This window comes from Cucurbita maxima, unplaced genomic scaffold (genome assembly GCF_002738345.1).
Source record: "Cucurbita maxima cultivar Rimu unplaced genomic scaffold, Cmax_1.0 Cma_Scf00021, whole genome shotgun sequence".
NCBI lineage: Eukaryota > Viridiplantae > Streptophyta > Magnoliopsida > Cucurbitales > Cucurbitaceae > Cucurbita > Cucurbita maxima.
The window spans coordinates 2,478,086-2,498,082 of NW_019272037.1; the positions used below are offsets into that span (position 1 = coordinate 2,478,086).

General features: G+C 35.9%; 4 protein-coding genes, 1 long non-coding RNA gene and 1 other non-coding gene across 8 annotated transcripts in view; 4 read left to right on the forward strand and 2 right to left on the reverse strand.

Moving 5' to 3' along the window:
- Positions 1-2,098, forward strand: part of LOC111495339 (ubiquitin-like modifier-activating enzyme 5) — a 7,920-nt gene extending 5,822 nt beyond the window's left edge. Inside the window, exons 11-14 of the mRNA XM_023145324.1 lie at positions 510-596; positions 675-790; positions 1,100-1,146; positions 1,713-2,098. Coding sequence (XP_023001092.1) covers positions 510-596; positions 675-790; positions 1,100-1,146; positions 1,713-1,849 — 387 coding nt within the window. The 3' untranslated portion in view covers positions 1,850-2,098. The remainder of the gene's footprint in view (positions 1-509; positions 597-674; positions 791-1,099; positions 1,147-1,712) is intronic.
- A 635-nt stretch (positions 2,099-2,733) lies between these two features.
- Positions 2,734-6,552, forward strand: LOC111495202 (TITAN-like protein). Its single transcript, XM_023145134.1, has 7 exons — positions 2,734-3,182; positions 3,716-3,842; positions 3,990-4,326; positions 4,448-4,524; positions 5,055-5,109; positions 5,314-5,741; positions 6,224-6,552. Exons 1-7 carry the CDS (start codon positions 2,911-2,913, stop codon positions 6,272-6,274), a joined length of 1,347 nt encoding a protein of 448 aa, XP_023000902.1. The 5' UTR covers positions 2,734-2,910; the 3' UTR covers positions 6,275-6,552.
- Positions 6,553-6,902: 350 nt separating this feature from the next.
- LOC111495203 (glucuronoxylan 4-O-methyltransferase 1) lies at positions 6,903-8,001 on the reverse strand. 2 transcript variants are annotated; one of them, XM_023145136.1, is made up of 2 exons: positions 7,082-8,001; positions 6,903-6,994 (listed from the first exon to the last, which is right to left on the reverse strand). In XM_023145136.1, exon 1 carries the CDS (start codon positions 7,934-7,936, stop codon positions 7,112-7,114), a length of 825 nt encoding a protein of 274 aa, XP_023000904.1. In that variant the 5' UTR covers positions 7,937-8,001; the 3' UTR covers positions 6,903-6,994; positions 7,082-7,111. The 2 variants fall into 2 exon arrangements, with proteins under 2 accessions (XP_023000904.1, XP_023000903.1); XM_023145135.1 differs by having other exon boundaries at positions 6,903-6,990; positions 7,078-8,001.
- LOC111495206 lies at positions 6,981-8,207 on the forward strand. The gene is made up of 2 exons (XR_002720283.1): positions 6,981-7,071; positions 7,188-8,207. It is a non-coding gene; the product is annotated as an uncharacterized LOC111495206 (long non-coding RNA).
- Positions 8,208-9,418: 1,211 nt separating this feature from the next.
- Positions 9,419-14,421, reverse strand: LOC111495205 (protein transport protein Sec61 subunit gamma). Of its 2 annotated transcripts, none has more exons than XM_023145137.1 (3): positions 14,226-14,421; positions 13,840-13,887; positions 9,419-9,649 (listed from the first exon to the last, which is right to left on the reverse strand). In XM_023145137.1, exons 1-3 carry the CDS (start codon positions 14,274-14,276, stop codon positions 9,467-9,469), a joined length of 282 nt encoding a protein of 93 aa, XP_023000905.1. In that variant the 5' UTR covers positions 14,277-14,421; the 3' UTR covers positions 9,419-9,466. The 2 variants fall into 2 exon arrangements, with proteins under 2 accessions (XP_023000905.1, XP_023000906.1); XM_023145138.1 differs by lacking the exons at positions 13,840-13,887; positions 14,226-14,421 and adding exons at positions 11,273-11,393; positions 11,499-11,774 and having other exon boundaries at positions 9,430-9,649.
- A 34-nt stretch (positions 14,422-14,455) lies between these two features.
- Positions 14,456-14,537, forward strand: TRNAS-UGA. The gene has a single exon. It is a non-coding gene; the product is annotated as a tRNA-Ser (tRNA).
- Positions 14,538-19,997: the final 5,460 nt, after the last annotated feature.

Sequence of the window (19,997 nt, forward strand, 5' to 3'; positions counted from 1 at the left end):
AAAAAAAAAAAAAAAAAAAAAAAAAAAAAAAAAAAAAAAAAAAAAAAAAAAGACAACAACTCCAAACTAATCATTGTATCAATAAAACCTTAAACTTTTGTAAGTGAATCAATTTGAATTCTCGGTTATGATTCGTACTTTAAAATCTAAATGTATAATTTCACACAAATTGACTTTTAAATGCATGGATTAAGCGTAATATTATGTGATAAATTTTCTTCCTATTTTGGTAGGATTTTGTGAGAAAATTACTCTTTATTTAGGTGGTTTTGAGTTAGATTTTAGATGCAATCAAGTGAAAATAGTTATAAATCATTAACGGAGGTTTCAATTGATTCATTTTTAAATGTTTAGGATTTAAATTGATGCAATTATTAGTTTGAGATTTTAATTGATGTATCCTCCAAAGTGTAGGAGTAGAAATTGATTTGTTTCCGAAATAAGTCAGTATGTTTGTGCTCTGTTTGGCTCCCTTGTCCTTTTTTTCTTACTGGTTATATTCATTGCAGGGATATAATTCTCTAAAAGACTTCTTCCCGACCATGGAAATGAGGCCCAATCCTCAGTGTTCAAATGTGGTTTGTCTGGAAAGACAGGTAACTCCGACTGTTTTTTAAGTCAGTTAATCTCGATTTTTGAATTCCTATGGATTATTAATAATATGTGTGGTGCAGAAGGAATACGTTATTGCAAAACCTGCACGTGATGCTGCAGCTAAGGCAAAGATGGAAGCAGAAGCATTGACGGTTGAAGAAATCCCACTGCATGCTGATAATGAATGGAACATAAGGTGTTTGTTCTAACTCCTAACATTATACATGATGTAGTCTTGATTCCTCACTTGATTATCTTTTCAATCATAGATTAAATACAGTTGAGAAATTCTAGTTAAAAATTGGACATTTTAAATCGATAGCCTTGTTTTAACTTTGAAGAGATAAAATCTCTGCCTTTTGGTCTTGTCAGCGCTACCAAAATTCATCAAGAATTGATGCAGTCTTACAGATTATAGACACTTAGATTCGAGATTTAGCATTATCCAAAGAGTCTATTATGATTCCACCTCCGGTGTCTTAATTTATTTACTGTTGATTTTCAGTGTTGTTGATGAAGTTGAGATTGAAATCGAGGGAGCAACCACTTCAGGTGATCTTTTATGCATTTATGTTAGTTTCAGAATTTTCTTTCCGTTCTCTTTGCCTCCCTCCCAGATCATGTATATGGTCCTGCAAATTCCTCATTTTCATCATGGTTTGCTATGTCCACCATAATAATTGCTGATATTGATTGATTCTGCACAAAATTGGTGATATTTTATGCTGGTAAATGATCTGGGACAACCCATTTTAAACATTTAGTAATATCAAGTATGAGCTTTGTGAGATCCCACATCTGACTGGGGAGAAGAAAGAAGCATTCTTTATAAGGGTGTGGAAATCTCTCTCTAGTACACGCGTTTTAAAAATCTTGAGGGAAACCCTAAAGAGGATAATATCTGCTAGTGGTGGGTTTAGGTCGTTACAGTCTTTGTTTCATCTGGTAATATAACTTGATATTATTACCAGCTTGATATTGATCTTGAAGTTAGATTCAACCAGTAGAAATTAGACGTCATTTGTTGATTATTTTTTATGGCAGGAATTTGGTTCTTTGCTGTGGTAAGGATATCTTTAATCTATTTGATATTCACTTTGATTTGTTTTTCCTGGCAGATGCCCTTCCTGAAGGTCTTGTTCGTGAGCTTCCAATTGCAGATGAGTCGCAGCATCCGGCTCCCACAGAATCCGCAGCCCCTTCTTCAGATGATCTTGAAGATCTGAGGAGACAACTTGAGGCCCTTAATTCTTGATGTCCAAATGTTTTCAGCTCTCGGTCTCGTTTGGATATCACCATTTTGCTCCCCTCTGCAAAGTGTATGTGTTCATCCAATCTGAATTATAGCTTACAATAGCACTCTAGGGAGTTCAAAGAGAGAGAAGCTATTCCATTTCAGGGCTAGTGCTTCAAATAAACTATTTTCTGGACTGGATTCCTCGTTGTTTTTCTTTTTTGACAACAAATATTATTCTTCAAATTAAGAGGCTTACTTCTTCCAGCATTTTTTTGGATGGGAATTATACAACCCTCAAAGATCCAACCCACATCAAAGACCCAAGATTGAACCATCTTGAACAACACTAGAGCAGCTCATACAACATACCAAAAAGAAGAATATGATGAGTTCATATTCTCTAGATTTGACTATAGAGCGGATAGTGACGATGAAAAAAGTATAAATTATCTCGTTTGTATTAAGTTTTTTTTAAGCAATATTTTAAAGGAGACGAATCGTTTTCCGTAAGAGTTGTTAGGTCTTATATACAAAGTTAAATGTTTATTTCTTTTGGATTTTAGTTTTAGTACAATTTCTAGTCAAATATAGTAAGAGACTAAAACGAGAAAGGAGATTTTTCAAACGTGTTAGAGTTTACGGTAACCAGTTTTGTTTTTGAATTTTTAAATTTATGTTTGTTTGGTATTTAAACTTTAAAAAATTAAAAATTAAAAATGTCAAATTAGATGTATTAAAAATCTATTAAATAAAATATAAAACCTAAAAAATTATTAAATAAAAAATAGATATTGACCCTATTGATCACATGGAAAAAAACTTTAGATACACAAATTGAGAGGTTAAGAAACATTTTATTTAAACCATTATTCACATAAAATCCTAATCGTACGGCAAGCAAAATAAGGCGTCTTGCTGCCCTCGTCGTCGTCTCGGAGCCTTGGTTTCCCGCGAAACCCGATTCTTACTAGCAGTTCCGGACGAATTACCGCCCTTCCATGGAATCACTTCGAGCTTCCAAAGAGGCCGATTGAAATCCTCGTATCAGAGTAGCCATCGCGGGACATGAACAACGATCGATGCGTAAAATGAAGAAAAAAGAGAAGAAGAGTGCATACGAATACTGCCTCGTCTGCAAACTAAACCACGATCAAGGGCAGCGCCATAAGTATTTTCCCAACCACAAAAAATCTCTTTCTGCTTTTCTATCTCGGTTCGAGATCAAGCTGTCCGACGTTCGCTTTTTTCTTAACACCCCTTTTCCCCTCACGCCCGAGTATGCTTCTCACAATCGGTTCTGGTGCATCTTTTGCAATGTTGAAGTCGATGAGAATGATAGTTCGTTCGCATGGTATTGATCTACTGTCTATTTTCAATTCCTTGTTTCTTGAAGTAATTACGATGCATATTTATGTTTTCTGGGAAATTTTAGAATCTACTTCTGCTGACTTATATGCTAATTACGGTTGAACTCCTGTAAAGGTTATTTTTCTCTTCTTTTAAAAGAAGACTGAGTTTCTTTGATATAATGTAAACAAAAGGGAAGGGAAACCATGACTGAAGTTAATGGGGTTAAAGAAAAACCCTCCATTTAGTACATAGTTCTGTAGAGAGCTTCAGGATATTGTGTATTTTACTCGTTTTCTAGATGGAGTTCTTTAGAATTGACGTTAAATGGGAGGGTTTTTGAAGTGTTGTTGGCTTACTTCTAGACTTGGTAGGTTCTTTGCCTTCTTTACCTCCTTCAGTGCAGTAGCAGTTATTCTTAATGAATATATATATATATATATATATATATATCTCTGTTGCTAATTTAAAGAATTGTATGGTGAGCAGTTTTCATGTTTTACTTTCATTATTTCATGTTTTGAGATTTTGTAACAGTAGCAATGCAATTAAACACCTAGCCAGTGCGGATCATCTGAAGAATTTGAAGCATTTCTTATGGAAGTATGGTGGTGATATGGAACGTTTGAATAATTATAGAATTTTAGAAGCTGATGAAGCTAAGGTAGTCCCTAGCCTTTACTTTTTACAAGGATCAAATTTATTGGAACTATATTATTCATGTGTATCATGCAATTCACATTTAGATTTCTAGAAGTTCATTTTTACTTCTACTTGGCTATTAATTTGAATCGATCTTTGTTGATCCCAGTGGGAGAAGAAGTGCAAAGTACAAAGCATAGCTGCTACATCCAGTCTTGGACCTGCAAATGATATCCACAATCAACCTGCAAATGATATCCACAATCAAGTCCAATATGGAAAATTTGATAATTTTGGGAATAATAATATCCACTCTGTTGAATCTAGTTCGTCAATTAGTGTTTTGCCTTTACACAGTTATACAAATGAGTATCAGGTATCCAATTCATCCTATTCAGGATCCTCTGATGTTTCGAATTTGGTCTCATTGCCACACAATACCACTTCTTCTTTGCATGCTGGTTCATGTTCTGGTGCACATGTATGGAGCCCAAAGAATTTACCATGTAAGCTGCCCCTTTATATTAGACCTCCTGTCGTTGATTTCTTATCAGTCATAGAAGTTCTGTAATAGTGTACAAACTTGTAACACACTCCTGCTATATTGACTGAATGATTGTGATTCAGTGAACGAGGACAACAAGCATTACCATCTGAATAGTGGTAGAACGTGTACTGCTAATGGTCATTTTAGTGGTCAGGGGGTAAGTTTGATTATTCTCTCTTCTAAAAAAACAGTCGAGTTTTCTATTTACTTTGAAGTAACGTTGTTTTGGTGCTTGAAGACCTTCAATTTTGTTTTGGTATGGAGGTGGCGGCGGCAAGTGGGGCTTTCAGTAACTGTTTTTTTTTTTTTTTTTTTTGTACTCTTCTGGTCCTTTGTCCTGTCAATTTCACGCATCTACAAAATAGTTGCTTCTTCTCACAAGGATAGTAGTTAACTGTCAGATTTACAAGTTTGTTAATACATTTATAGAGGCCTAAGGTTTCAATGGATGGTGGATGTTCTATGAAGTAGGTTTTGCATAGTTTATTCTACACAAGTTACTTAATTTTACCTACTTCATAGTCCAGTTAACATTACGACGGTTTATGTATATATATATTATGTAGTTGATGTATAATCTTTACTTACTTCATAGTCCAGTTGACATTTATATATTTATTTTTCATACTATACATAAGTTTTTTTTGTATTGACATTTCTATTAAATGCATAACCTACTTGATATAGATGTCCAGGATGCATCAGAGTGAAAGAACTTTGAATGAAGAAAGCCATACTGAGGGTACGGAATTTTATGAAATCTTATTCTCATTGTAATATTACTCAACTGATTCATGTATTAATGATATTTTTGCTGAAAAGGAATAGTGGAACAGTACTATCAAAATTATGCTATACTGATTTCCTTACTCTGAATATATCTTCATCTAAATTCTAAACTGTATAGTGGTGGTGTGTTTTCATTCTATTCATTATCTTTGTTCAGGTTTTCAGACCCTCACTCGGATTTCTAATATTGTTTCTGGAGATTCCGGAGGAAATGTTCAGTCTGGGATGTTGCCTCCTTGGCTTGAAAACCATGAAGATAGTGGGTTTAAGGTTCAAATAAGACCAGTGGTTGGGGGTGGCGTTTCTTCCTTGAATGAATCTGCAAAGTCCAAGAAACTGAACCCCAAACGGGTAGGAGCTGCATGGGCTGAAAAAAGAAAGTTGGAGATGGAAATGAAGAAGAGAGGAGAAATTGTCCAAAGCTATCATGACGAGAATTGGCTTCCTAATTTTGGTAGGGTATGGCAATCTGGTAGCCGTAAAGAATCTAGAAAAGAATTTGAGAAGGAGAAATCAAAATTCCTGATGGTTGAAAATCCACCTGAACCAAATGTCAATATTCAGCCATACATTAGCAAACGGATGGTGAGCTCCATTTTCATCATATTTAATGCAGTTCTGGTGTTTCAATTTATTTATGTCGTTTCAACACATTTTTTGTTCAACTGTTCAAATTTCCGTCACCTTTGTATCTTTTTGTTATAAAATGTTATTTTACCATGTATTTCCCAACTGGACCTAGCTTGTATGATGCAATGAGGAAGTGGGAAGTTCCGATACGTGACAATAAGGTGATGTTTTGGGCACTCTATTTTCTAGTGCTTAAACCATCATGTAGTCATAAAATTTGAAGTTTACATAAAAAATTTCAATATTAAGATATCCTAGGGGGGGTCTAATGATTACTGACGACATTTGCAACTAGTAGAATTAATCTACGATATGTTGTACCACGCAGGGACTTATTGCTGTAATGTGCATTTTATTTTTGTTCCTATTTCTTGGAGTGACTTGGACCTCTTCCTAGACTGATTTACATGTTATATCACTTATCCTTGTTCTTGCAGCGAAGAGATCGGGAGGATGTGGATGATACTGCCAATCACGCGAGCATATAAGAAAACAATTTTCAAAAGCATTTCTTCTAGAGAATATTTGCACATTCACAATGCTTGTCACAGTTTGGCTTGGAGATAGAATTAGGCTGGAGTTTGATAGGAAACTTCAGAGGCAGACTTATTCCACCTCTTCATTCGTGTATTGGCAATTTACTCAAAACTGTTTGCAGTAAACATGACTTCAATTTTCTTAAGGTATCCGGTAAAAAAAAGCCTCAAGATATTAGTTTAGTGGTACTTGAGAACAAGATCTTTTAGAATGAAGCTCTGTTGGATCACTTTGGGCATTCACTAGTGAGTTTATTTGCTAAACAGTGTTTGACCCCACTGTTGAATGCCTGCTCCTTGTTTCTCATTCCCTATTTCTGTTGCACCTGCTCCAATTATCTTCTGCTACCGAAGTTGTGATCTGAAACAAGTTTATATTTCGTAAATATGTAGCTTGATGACAGCCTTTTGGTTTTCTTCTGCAATGCTTGTTGGGCAAAGCGCCTGACCAGCTTGTATTTGGTCAGGGCTTGATCTACGCTGTATAAATACTATTTTTATGATCAATATGCTAAACAAATGAAAGAAGCTCTGTTGGATCACTCTGGGCATTCACTAGTGGGTTTCTTTCATTTGAATGCATTCACAAATGAAAGAAAATGTGTGTTCTTCTGACAGTCGCTGGCCAAGCGGCTAATTACTAGAATTTGGTTCTTCAAATCTCCGTGTTCTACTTTTGCAGTGGCCAAGCAGCTGTTCCATCGCTTTTCCCCTAGCTTCCAAGAAAGGTTCACAGGGACTGATTACATGTATGTTTCTCTGTACCTTCATCTCAGAACAAAGGTGAGCTCATTGTTGGATCAAAATGCTTTTGTCAGGGCAGAATCTGGTAGAATTTTTCTCATTTCTAATCCTGAAAATCCAGAGTTTCCCTTTAGAGGAAATCAAGTTTTCATCACAAAGGAACTCCCAAGAATACCACTTTTCGATCATACGATCTATATCGTGTACAACTACATCAGTGGTGTTCCCTTCTCTTGCTATGATAGCAGCACTGTAAATTGTTGCCATTCTTCCTGGTGCCAGAGGACTATCTCCTCTCGGTCCATCCACGACCACCACATCCCATTTTACTTCATAAACTTCTCTTGGAAGATCTGTCAACGCAAGTTGGCATCTGGATGAATTCCTGAGGCCCGAGTTTGGTGCACATGATTTGTTTCCTCTGGCATGTTTTAACAACTTGTAAGCTTTTTCTGCATGAAGCTTGTAATCAACTTTGTACATCCGGGTGTGATTTGAATTGACTTTGAATATGCTCAGTTTGTAGGGATCGTCCTCCAGAAAAACATTCTTTCCACCAGGATTGACTGCTGAGAGGTTAAGGTACTGTGATTCTATCCCAAAGAAAAGGAGATTGCAGGGTACTTTTTTGGCAATCAGATTTGAAAGAAGCTTGAATTCTTTCTCTGAAATGGTAGCTTCATTTGCAGAGGTTCTACTGTGATTTCTTGAGAACCCTGATATTGGGCGTTGAAGCTTTGGAGGCAATGCAATTGCTAGAAGTGGAGAAGTATAAGATGTGGTAAGTGCAATCCTAACAAGTCTGAAAATGGAAAGACTAGACAGAATCAACACGAGAACAGGTAGGATTTTGTTTCTTGTAGAACTCATGCCTTTGATTCCTCTACTGATTTTGAAGTTTACTGATGGATATGGGTGCTGTGAAGGTGGTGAGACAGAGGGGGGAGAAAAGAATGATTCTGATGGCACGAGTGAGGGCCAATCTGCCACTTCTGGAGGCATTTTCTTTTACTGTTGTTCGATTTCAACCGCATCAGAGCCACCATCTTATTCTTATTGGAGGGCCACTGGTGGGGTGTTCCTGGGTGCAAGTTGTTATGCCTAATCACCTCTTGAGTGTGGAATAAGAAATGCTTTTGCTTATTCTCAAAGCATTGCCCTTTTGTATTCGTCTGTCGGCTTTGCGAACGAGTACCAACGATGATGTTGGGCCTTGAAGGAGGGTGGATTGTGAGATCCCACATCGACTAAAGATGAGAGTGAGTGCCAGCGAAGACGCTGAGCCCTAAAAGGAATAAATTGTGAGATCCCACGTTGGAGGAGAACGAAACATTCTTTATAAGGGTGTGGAAACCTCTTCCTAGTAGACGTTTAAAAAAATTGAGAGGAATCTCGAAATGAAAAGTCTAAAGAAGACAATATCTGCTAGTGGTGGATTGGATCTTTACATTTGAGGAATGGACCAATCCTTACCTTTGACGAATGGAAAGTGGCTGCTGAAGAGGCTTGAAAGGACATAAATCTGAAGGAGGTTGGTCATTTCAATCATTGATTTCAGATGGAGACTTTGAGACATCTGTATCTTTTTGGTCCATTTGGTGGGTATGAGTAGAGTTGAAGGTGGCTTTCAAATGGTTGCTGGGTCATTTCCATCCATTTTGACCTTCTCGAACTTCAACGTTCTCCTCTGTGCTCGCCTTTTTTGTAAAGGTGGAAAAATACCCCTTTCGTTCATTCTTCAAAATGACTTCCAAAAGAATATGACTTCAGATCCGTGGAAGACTGGAAACTGTTCTTCATTTTGTTGAATCAGCCGATGAATGGTTCATCAGTCACTATTCCCCTACTGTTACCCATTTGAAAAAGATCAACTGAACCACGATGTTTCAAATGATCACCTCTCATTTTCAAATTTCAAGTACGCGATAGAGAATTAGCATTTGTGGGTATTTTTCATTAGTTTTAATTGGTGTCTTTGCTACCCCAAAATACATTATATAGTTAAAGCACTTTTTAAACATTATTTGAGCACATTGTTATAACAAATTTTATAATCCTAAAGAAAACATGTCTATCAAAAGTAAAATCCATCTAGAGTTCTCCATCTTGATACTGAGATGAAAATGGCCGTTGACTTGTACTTGTCTTTCATTGCCCTTCAACTTGTTTACCAAGGTAAGTCCATTTTAAGAAAAGCTTTCCAAACAAAACAATTTATAAACCTGAAGAATTACCATAATTCCTCCATTGGCCTTCCTCCTAATGGAGATTCACATTTAGCAGTATGCGATAAACACGAATATTCTTGTCCCCACCAGATTGGCGGCTATATATATATGGTCACTTCTGGAATAATAAATTTTGGAACGAATATTTAACCATAAAAACATGTTATATCATTCAAATATAAAAAGAGAGTGAGCTCATTAAAATATGATAAGAAAATTTTCCATATATCCTGGGTTTACTCAATTTACGATTTAAAAGTTCTAAAGGATAGCTAAATGTTAAGTATTCCTCAGTGAACACAGGCCGCACTAACTGTAAACGCCAGCCCCCATCATTTACGAACTTCATCATGACCTGAAAATTCATTGGCAAAACAGAATTAGCGTCTAATTATCTGGTGTCGTAGGCTTTGACAGTATTTAACACAATTGAGGGTGCAGTGGCTGGAAGAGAAAATAAATGATGGGGGTGTTGGGGTATTGAACACAGGGTACACATTCATCCTATCGAGCATCGAGAAGAACACCTTAAATGACTTCCATGGATCTAATCACTGAATTGAATTTACATTTATTTTATAATAAAATAAACAACCACTTTCATGAACATAAATACATGAATCGGAAGGATAGAAACAGGCAGATCTAATGCGAGGAATATCAATCAGCCACATTAAGTGGAACAGATGGTCCCAAAATAATGCGTTAAAGATGTAAACTATGGACTAGAAAGAAACATTTTAAGGAAAGCATATATACTCTGAAGGAGCATTTGGTTTGCAAGCATGAATATGTAGGGCCAGGTTTCACAATTGTAGTCCTGTGCCATTCCAAAATACAGCATCCAACTCCTAATTGTTTACTCTCCAAATTCTCTTTCTAATGCTTTCTTTCTTTGGTTGCCTAATGGGCATTCAAATGCATGTTATAAAATTATTAATGTTATCCACACATAACTACCACTACATTCTTCAGTCCCTGTAAATTCCAAATACAGGGGTCCGATTCCTGCACTCTGCTTCCAAAGTTTCTCACTTCGAACCTTTTGGTTGATGTTTGTTAGCAAACTGAACATTCCTTTAACAGTTACACCTCTGTTTTAATATCTTCACACTTCAAGCCTCCATCACTTTCCATCACTCAAATTAGAGGAAAACTACAGAACTTAAGTACTTTATATATACCTTTTCAGTTTACAATAAACTAAGTGGGGCATCTACTTCCTTCTGGGCTCTGCCCTGCTCTCATCTCTAGTCAACAATTGTTTTTCAGGTGACTAAGATTTGAAACGAATGCACACTAAGATGTAGGCGAGCAGAGGAAATGCTAACAATCCACAACCGGTTCATAATATAGATATCTCATTCCTGTCCAGTAAAATAATTCCTAGTTTCTCCGAGAACCATGACAAACAATATCGCCATTAAGATGTTCTTAAAGTTTCAAAGAGGATGAAGACAAGAAGCTAACTACCTAGGGCATTAAGAAAAATACAAAATTTATAGTTTAACATACAGAGAAGGGAAGTGAACTACAAACTAGACTAGATATTAAAACCACAACATCTGAAGATTGGCACTCAGAAAAGTTCACATCTACAAGGATAGCAGCGTAGGAACTAACTAACAGAGAGCTGCTTCAATAATGTTTCCTAACGATTCTCCTTCTCAACCATAAACGAAGACCTATTGGAAGAAAATAAACGCAAATCCACAACAAGAACGTCTTGAATATGAGGAGCGTTATAAAAAGCATGGATGCTAGTCGTACTATCTTCAATCATTTGGATCGATCGTGCCTAAATATACAATGTCATGCAATTCGGTAGGCATTGCATGGACGTGCATCGAACGAAAATTTAAGGAATTATCGATCCGTTCCGTAATTGCAAAAAACTTCAATAAGATGAGCACGATGCAGAACACAAACAAGCCAGATCGAAGAGAAAAATAGAAGACCTATTTGATTGGATGCATACCTAATCTAACCAGATCCAACGATGATATTGTTGATCGGAATGAAGATTAGCTTGACAAAGAACCCTACAAATCCCATCACAACGAAGCCGATAGCGGTACGAACGGCAACCTTGGTGAATTCTGCATCACCAAAATGTTGAATAAGTCAAATTGAAACGGAAAACGGAATCTGTGACTTCGATTGAATCAGATCTATGCAATATAATGTCAAAGAAAGAAACATACCCTTGCGATCGGGTTTATGACACCTCTTAACGAGACGAACGCTGTCCTTGGCGAACTCTCTGAGAGGATCAACAACAGAATCTACGGCATCCATTTCTCCGAGATGCGAAGGGAACGTCGACAAAAGAAATGTTCCGCGAATTTTGGATTCAGATTTGAACGGGTTGGGGGCGTCTGGAGGTATCAAGGAAGAAAAGAAATGCTTTGAGCGCAGCTAGACTAGGGAGATTGGGTCAAAATTGATGGGCCGCCGAAATATTTGAAATCACAGAAATACCCTTGAACTATCATTTATAGAGATGCCAATTGACCTGCCCCAAAATGGTAAATTTTAATTTAAACGACAAATAGGGGAGGAAATGAAGAGAGATTTTATCCTACTAGTATTTATATTTTATTTTTTAGAAATTATATTAAATATTATTTTCTTACGTCATAATATTGAATTTATTATAATATTTTACATTCTTTAACTAAAATTATATGGATCTATTAACATTTTATTTGAAAGAAATATTTCAAATGAAATAAGAAACAAGGACCGAACAACAAAAACTTCCCCGTCCATGCCCCATCTCACGGACATCTCTATTTATGGTGTGTTTGCACGGAGCTGAAGTATGGTAAGTAACAAAGCTGTAAAAAATCAAGTCACTTGAATTCTCTTAAGAATCGGAATTTATAATTTGGTCTTCATGTTTAAGTATTTTTTCAATTAAATCTTTATCGAATAAAAAAAGACAATTTAGTTTCTTCTACATTTACATTTTTTTTTTAATTTTTGAGGATTATTTTGAAAAAAACTTAATATTTCAAGAGTTAAAGTGAAACTTTTAAGAGTTCGGAGGTATCATTGAAACCAACCTCGTAGTTCTCATGGTTTAGGAGTATTTAATTTTATAATTTAACCATTAAAAATCATGAAAAGAAAAAAAAAAAAAAACTTTAGCTTTCGTTTTTAGGTTGAGATGATAATTTGAACACTAATGTTTAGGTGCTTTAGGACACACCGACAACGGTTAGGCTATGCTCACGATGGCTTCAATAGCTTGAACTAAACAGGATTCGAACTAGTCATCATGGAAATCCAACTGGTCTATGATCTTCCTCATTGGTTCTTCCTGTCCTTTGGAGTCCCCTAAAGCAGCTGTGAAGGTATACACATAAGTCACTTTTGTAGCCATGATTCTATATATGCAGCCACATCTCCTTTTATCAAAATCTCAATCACTTCTCGCTTTCCGGATTGTTCGGAGAAGAGTCCTACGTCGTCTAATTAAGGGGTTGATCATGGGTTTATAAGTATTTGGGGAAACGAAAAACAAAATCATGATAGTTTATGCTCAAAGTGAACAATATCATATCATTGTGAAAGATCCATAATTCGTAACATAGTATCAAAATCATGCCCTTATCTTAGTTGTGTCAATAGAATCCTCAAGTGTCAAACAAAGAAGTTGTGAGACTCGAAAGTGTAGTCAAAAGTGACTCAAGTGTCGAATAAAGGTGGTACTTTGTTCAAGAACTCAAGAGAAGGAGTCGAGCCTCGGTTAAGGAGAGGATTGTTGGGAGGGAGTCACATGTTGGCTAATTAAAAGGAAGATCATGAAGTTATAAGTAAGGAATACATCTCCATTGGTATAAGGTCTTTTGGAGAAACCAAAAGCAAATCCAAGAGAGCTAATGCTCAAGGTAGACAATATAATACCATAGTGCCTGAGGAGAGGATTGTTGGAAGGGAGTAACACGTTAGCTAATTAAAAGGAAGATCATGAAGTTATAAGTAAGAAATACATCTTCATTGGTATCAGGTCTTTTGGAGAAACCAAAAGCAAATTCAGGAGAGCTAATGCTCAAGGTAGACAATACAAATACCATTGTGAAGAGTTGTGATTTCTAGCACAAAATTCTCATCAACCTCTTCTTCTAAATATTGGTCTGTCATAATCATGAATGCTTCTTGTTCTATAAGTCACAACTCTACTCTCTTTTAACACGAGACTTATGTTCTTATGGGGCCCTAAACTCTCTAGGCTCGGTTCTAATTGGCCTGTGAAGCTAAAAAATGTTAAATGCAACAAGGTCTTTGAACATTATATTCGATAGATTATGGACTTATGGGAGTCTTTCAAGTTCAAGAAGCTATTAAACTCAAACCTGAAAGTCCCTGCAGTTGTTAGATTATAAGATTCTTAATCTTTTGTAAAATTAGTAATGAATTCAAAAGAATAAGCCAATGGTGAGTATGGTAAACAGAATCCGTTCTCATCTCTAACTTAGCAGTCTAATTGATCTGAAATGCGAAGTTTATATCTGCCATTGATAAGTTCAGTTCAATTACCTGAATTTTTGCGTTCCTTTGTGTTTCAAGGATCACTCCTTGAAGCTTCTGCAAATCAAATGAAGTAGAGCAAAAACATGAAAAGCAACACCAGTAGAACAGCATTAAAGCACATCATGATGCACGGGGCTTCAGAGAACTAAAATCTGGATTGGATTCCCAGAGAAATTTTCAGGAATGCTAAAGATGATGATTTAGGTTTTTTTTTTTTTTGAAGAAACACACGACGGATTGGCATAATTTTGCTGCAACATCAAGATGAATAAAATTGGGGGAACTCCAAGACGCAGTAAGCTACATTGTCGATGATTCGGTTCAGAAAGCAATGAAAAATTAGGGCAGACAGGAACTAGTACCAAAATTTAACAGAAAACAGTAGAAATTACCATTGTTAACGGAATCAAGGGTTTGTGATTTGAATCTTGAAGCGCGGCCATGGAAGGGAGAGAGGTTCAAGTGGGGACAGAGCGAGCGGTACTGGTTCTTCTTCTTCAGCTACTCCTTCCATGGCGAAACCAGTGGAGGGAGAAATAAGAGTGAACTCATATATAGTTTTGTCTCCAGTCGAGATATTCTAATTATAAATAAATAAATTTAACTTTACCGTCATCAAAAAGTCGATATGTCCGAGTGGTTAAGGAGACAGACTTGAAATCTGTTGGGCTTCGCCCGCGCAGGTTCGAACCCTGCTGTCGACGGTTTTATTATGTTGTTTGTTTTTTTTCTTTATTGAATTTAGATATTACAAATAATTCGTCCGCGCAGGATCGAACCCTGCCGTCCACGGTTTTATTATATTTTTTGTTTTTTTTTCTTTATTGAATTTACATATTACAAATAATACATATTTATAGTATCTGCCTCCTCTCTTCTCCGGCAATGTCCGTTTCCCTTTCCTCCGACCTCCGGCGGCGGGTTTGGTGTCCCTCCTCCTTGCCACTACCAATACTCTTCTTCTTCTCCTCATCGTGTCTTGGCGCAGTGGGCCGGCGGGGTATGTGGACGACAGGGGCAGGTGAAGTGGTGCCTGCGTTGGAGCTGTGGAGCAAATTTGTTCGCCACCCGACACATACGCTCTTGTCTCGGTCATGTCCTATCTTTTTTTGTTGTGCTATAGAAGATCCCCTACTCCCTTTTTCTTATTCTCCCAAATAATTATATCTCATTTCCTACCCCCCAATCTAATTTTTATTATATATATTACCATATTTTAATATTTTTGTCGGTCACGTTTTTAGGGGCTTTCTGATTTGTAAGAAAAATGTGTGAAAATGGACAAATTTTAAATAAATTCGCATAATATTTTCTATACAATATGGTTACTCTAATTACCTACCATTATTTATTTTTATTATTATTTTGTCGATTATACCTTTAACCCAACATTCCGTCCATCTCCATACAACATGATCAAGTTATACAATATTCGCTTCTTAAGAGTGAAAACTATTTTCAATATATCTTATAAAAAATTCACATAAAATTGTTTCAAACAAAACACGCTTCATCATGTAGTTCGCATGATTGAGTCATTAAAAAGAAAGGTGCACGTTGTTAATATAGGTAGTGACTTCCAATTTTTTCAATTTTGTTTTAGCTATCCTATCATTAGGATCTTTCATTTAGACGTCGTCTCGCTTCAATCATGTACCATTATTTTACTCAAGTGCCTCCAACTTCCACCTTGATTCGAGGATGAACACAAGGAGAAGTGAAGTGCGACTTTGACACCATTTATAATAATAATTCATAGATGAATTTGAAAGGGAAGAGAATGATGCTAAACCCAACGAAGAAGGGCTCTCAAACACAAAGGCAAAAGTAATTGCACTCACACAAGAAATGAATAAAGAGAAACAAAACCATATTGTTTTCATTTCTTTTCTTTTCAGAAGCATCACTTCCGTCAGAATCCCCAAACACTAATGCCAAAAATTACACCCAAAATTAGTCGATTTAACAGAGTCACGACGGTGCAAATTAAACGCAACCCAAATCCCAACAGGAGCTCTATAAATAGAACCCCAAACTATCACAACTGAACCACCACCACCACCACCACCTCCTTCTCCAACTCCTTGTATGCCCCGCCGCTGCCGGAGACTCAATGTTGGACTGGGCGCCGGTTCTGTTCGGGTTACTGCTCTTCATCCTCCTCTCCCCGGGACTGCTCTTCCAGCTGCCCGGAAATGCTCGCATGGTGGAATTCGGAAGCTTCACCACTAACGGCAAGGCCATTATCGTCCATACCATCCTCTTCTTCGGCATCTTCACCATTCTCATTTTGGCTGTCGACATCCATATCTTCACCGGATAACCTGAAATTACTCTTCTGTCCCTTCCATTCTTTTTCCACCCAATTCTTTTTTTTTTCGTGTTGTTGATTGGAAATAAAACCAATAATAATAATAATTACGATTAATTAGGTAGAATTTAATCAATAATTCATGTCATTTCTATTAAACATTTCATTCTCAAATGATTTGATGCCTCGAGATAAGATTTCGATTGTGATTTTTGATCAAATATATCATAAATGACGCACCTTCTTGTTTATCATGGGATTCGACGTTTTAATTTAAGATTAATTATAATAAAAATAAAAATACCCAATACCCATTTTGATCGTGTATCAAACGTTACTATTTAACATCTTCTTAATTACGGTTAATTGAAAGCCACACAATGAACGATGTGGAAAAGAAAGATAAGATAACGTGTTGAAAATTTTATTATGATTCTAGTTGATGAATGACAGGGTACCATATAATAAGATTAGTGAACGTAATATTCCACCAACTAACCTAACCTAATTGAATTTTAGAAAAAATTTAAAATTAAAAAGAAATTGGGAAAATAATAAATGTGATTGAAAATTGTAAGCATGGAATAATGGAGGCATCAGTATTTTATGTAACAGTGGAATAAGGTAATCTTGTTGGGGGTTTTTTATAGGGGACAGCAATGTCTGTCGATGCTTCAAATGAAGGATATGAGGACACGTGTTAGAGGGGCTAATATTTTAATATTTAAAAATTAAGCCCTTCGCCCAATCACGGCTCGTAACGTTGGGGGTTTCTTTTGGGGAAAAAAGTTGGTCTAGTGGACTGAAAAGACCTTTTTGAATTTGCAGCCAAACGCGGTCTAATCCGATGATGGGGTTAGTGGTCCCATCGTCGGGTAATGACGTGTCAGTCTCTCGTGCAGTTCTGTAATATTCTGACATGATTAAGTGCATACGTGTCAAGTTTCTAGGCAATGACAACTTAGCATTTGTACCACGTATGTTTGACCCTGTCGTGTTTAACGGCGTAAAGACTAAAATGGGTTTTCTTTTTCTTTTTCTTTTTTTTTTTCTTTAAAATTCTGACCAATTATACGAGCCACATTTTTTTCCTTTCTAATTTTAGTCATATTTTCACAATAATGATTTTAAATCTTGATTCTTTTTTTTAAATTTAATTATTAATGCATAATTTTCACGTGTATTCATTTTTTTAAAATGGAATAATTAATTAAAATTAGAGAAATATGAGAGAATTGCCTTCCGTTGTTCTTCTTTCCTTATTTAAAAACTATGAGATTTTTGGAGATAAATACATTTATTTAGGTAAATTTGAGTTTATTTTTAAATGTAATTAAGTAAAAATAGCAATAAATCATTAATAAATAGTAAAAATTGATTCATAAAATTATTTTTTTTTTAAATAATTGTGAAGTTAAATTTGAATTGGAGGAGGATATATTCTAAGTCTCTATCTTTACAATATAATATCAAATAATGTTTTTATCCTATAGTTTTATTATATATTTTCATGTCAGTTAGCTACCACAATTTTTAAACTATAGAAATTAAAGCAATAAATAAAGTAAAAGGGTAAAATTATTGGTTAATTTAGGAATTTTGATATTGATTTAGACCCGTTAGCTAGCTTTCTCCATCACTCTCACATCATAGCCTTGCATTTACTCGGTTTTTTTTTTAAAAAATAGGTGAATATTTAAAAGGCTTAGTAAGGTAATCTCTCGTCATGGTTGGATATATATACATATACATGACAATCATGAATAATATCAAGAAACCAATTTGAATTAAAAAGGGTCGTCACTCTCTCATGACCTATTTTGAATGAGGCTCATGTAGCTCGACCCTAACTGGCTTATGGAGGTACTGACCACTCCGCTCATACATTGATGACCCTTCCTCAAAATCATGGATCATTCGTAATGGTCACAGACACCATCTAAATTTCTTTACTAAAACAAGTATTTTTAAACTAAATTCCACCATAAGATGTGAGATTTCCGTTAATTGGAGAACAAAATGAAATATATCTAAATTTCTTTACTAAAACAAGTATTTTTAAACTAAATTCCACCATAGGATGTGAGATCTCACGTCAATTGGAAAACAAAACGAAACATTGCTTATAAGGGTGTAGAAATTTCTCCATAACATACGCGTTTTAAAATTGTGAGACTGATGACGATAAATATCGAGCTAAAACAGACAATATTTACTAGTAGTGAATTTGGCTTACTACGAATGGTATTAGAGTTAGCCGGGATGATGAACTCCTGAAAGGTGGAATTCAACTCACACCGAATCTTACATTCAAACACCGTAAGATCAACTCGATGGTTATAGCTTACCCATATGCCATCTAAATCTTAAAGAGACCTATTTTCAATCACTGTCATATAAGGGTAAATGAAGACATGTCAGAACCTTAAAACTCGCCCAAAATGTCTTAAATCTCGTTGGAGAGTGTGTTGACATCCTTGATGATGTCCCTTTTTTGGGTGGTTGAGGTAGTCTTATTCACATGAGAGAAAAAGGGGATGTAAATCAGATGAACACCACCCTTTAGTGTCGTCACCACGGTTGGAGCGGCGACAGCATTGACATGGGTAATTAACTGCGTGGGTAAGTAGAGCAGTAGTGAACGTGCTCTGCTTACACCTGAGAGTGGCTAGCGACAGGACAGGGCTAGAGCGGATTGATGTGATCTAGTGTGACGACAATGTGGGATATCATCCACGATCGAAATATATATTAAGTCAACTTTATTAACTCACATTCTCTTCCGTCTTGACTTTACTCGATATTCTTCACTTAAAGTAACTACTATTGTTTGCAAATTTGACTTTTGCTAGAGACTTGATAAGAATGTTTGTATGTTACTCTCTAGTATCAACTTTGTTTAATCCTTAGTTAACTCGGTCATATTTCGAAAAAATTTTAACAACATATGTCAATTATGATCCTATTAACTCATTATCTTCATGCCAATAGCCTCGAACTCACTTTTTAAGCTCTAACTTTTGCTTCATTGTCACATTTCACACCCACATGTATTGTTACAGCGGCTCCCACGCTGCTTTAGCTGAGTTCTTCTTAGCCAACATGAGAAAGACGTCATGGTAGTAAGAGCAAGTTTGTCCTTACACTCCTCAACGTCACCATGCACAATAGCATCCAACACACCTCGTGCCTATAAGTTAACATGTATCTCTACCAATCATGCTGCATAGTCACACTCCTCGTGAGTGACGAGTACTAAAGTGTTACACTCTCCTATTTTTTCTCTTTATCCCCGTCATATCTCCTCGGTGACTTTATGGGGTGATCGTGTTTCTTTCGGCATTTAATAATTTATTCTAGTAAATAAAATTTATAATTAAGAGAGAGAGAGAGAAAAAAAAATGTGGAAATGAAATGAATAGGGAAAAGGGGAGAATCATTAGAAAAGCTAAATTTAGTTGGAAAATGGCATCGCATCACACCGCATCGACACAGCGGCCCACGTCTCTCTGATGTTCCGTCGCTTTCTCCTTCACTTCGAATCATCCAATTTTCCCTGTCTTCTTGACGCCGTCTATTTTCCTTTTACTTTTCTCTCTCACTTTTTACATTTATATTATTATATTATTACTTTATGTTAAACGCCGCCAAATCTAATATATATGTATTTCCCTTTTTTATTTTTATTTTTTTATTATTTATTTTCGTATATATAAAACATGATGTAACCTTGTAAGTCCTTGCTTCTCTCCGGTGCATGAACCTCACATTTTTTTGCACCAACACAGAATCATCACTGACCAAAAAAAAAAAAAAAAAAAAAAAAAAAAAAAAAAAAAAAAAAAAAAAAAAA

Excerpts from the sequence above, each read along its gene's own strand:
- LOC111495205 (XM_023145137.1), bottom strand. The coding sequence starts at position 14,276 with ATGGCCGCGCTTCAAGATTCAAATCACAAACCCTTGATTCCGTTAACA. Across the intron at positions 13,888-14,225 it reads CCTTGATTCCGTTAACAATG|AAGCTTCAAGGAGTGATCCT; the intron begins GTAATTTCTACT and ends TTTGATTTGCAG. Across the intron at positions 9,650-13,839 it reads AAAGGAACGCAAAAATTCAG|GTCATGATGAAGTTCGTAAA; the intron begins GTAATTGAACTG and ends ATGAATTTTCAG.
- LOC111495203 (XM_023145136.1), bottom strand. The coding sequence starts at position 7,936 with ATGAGTTCTACAAGAAACAAAATCCTACCTGTTCTCGTGTTGATTCTG.
- LOC111495202 (XM_023145134.1), top strand. The coding sequence starts at position 2,911 with ATGCGTAAAATGAAGAAAAAAGAGAAGAAGAGTGCATACGAATACTGC. Across the intron at positions 3,843-3,989 it reads TAGAAGCTGATGAAGCTAAG|TGGGAGAAGAAGTGCAAAGT; the intron begins GTAGTCCCTAGC and ends TGTTGATCCCAG. Across the intron at positions 4,327-4,447 it reads GAGCCCAAAGAATTTACCAT|TGAACGAGGACAACAAGCAT; the intron begins GTAAGCTGCCCC and ends ATTGTGATTCAG.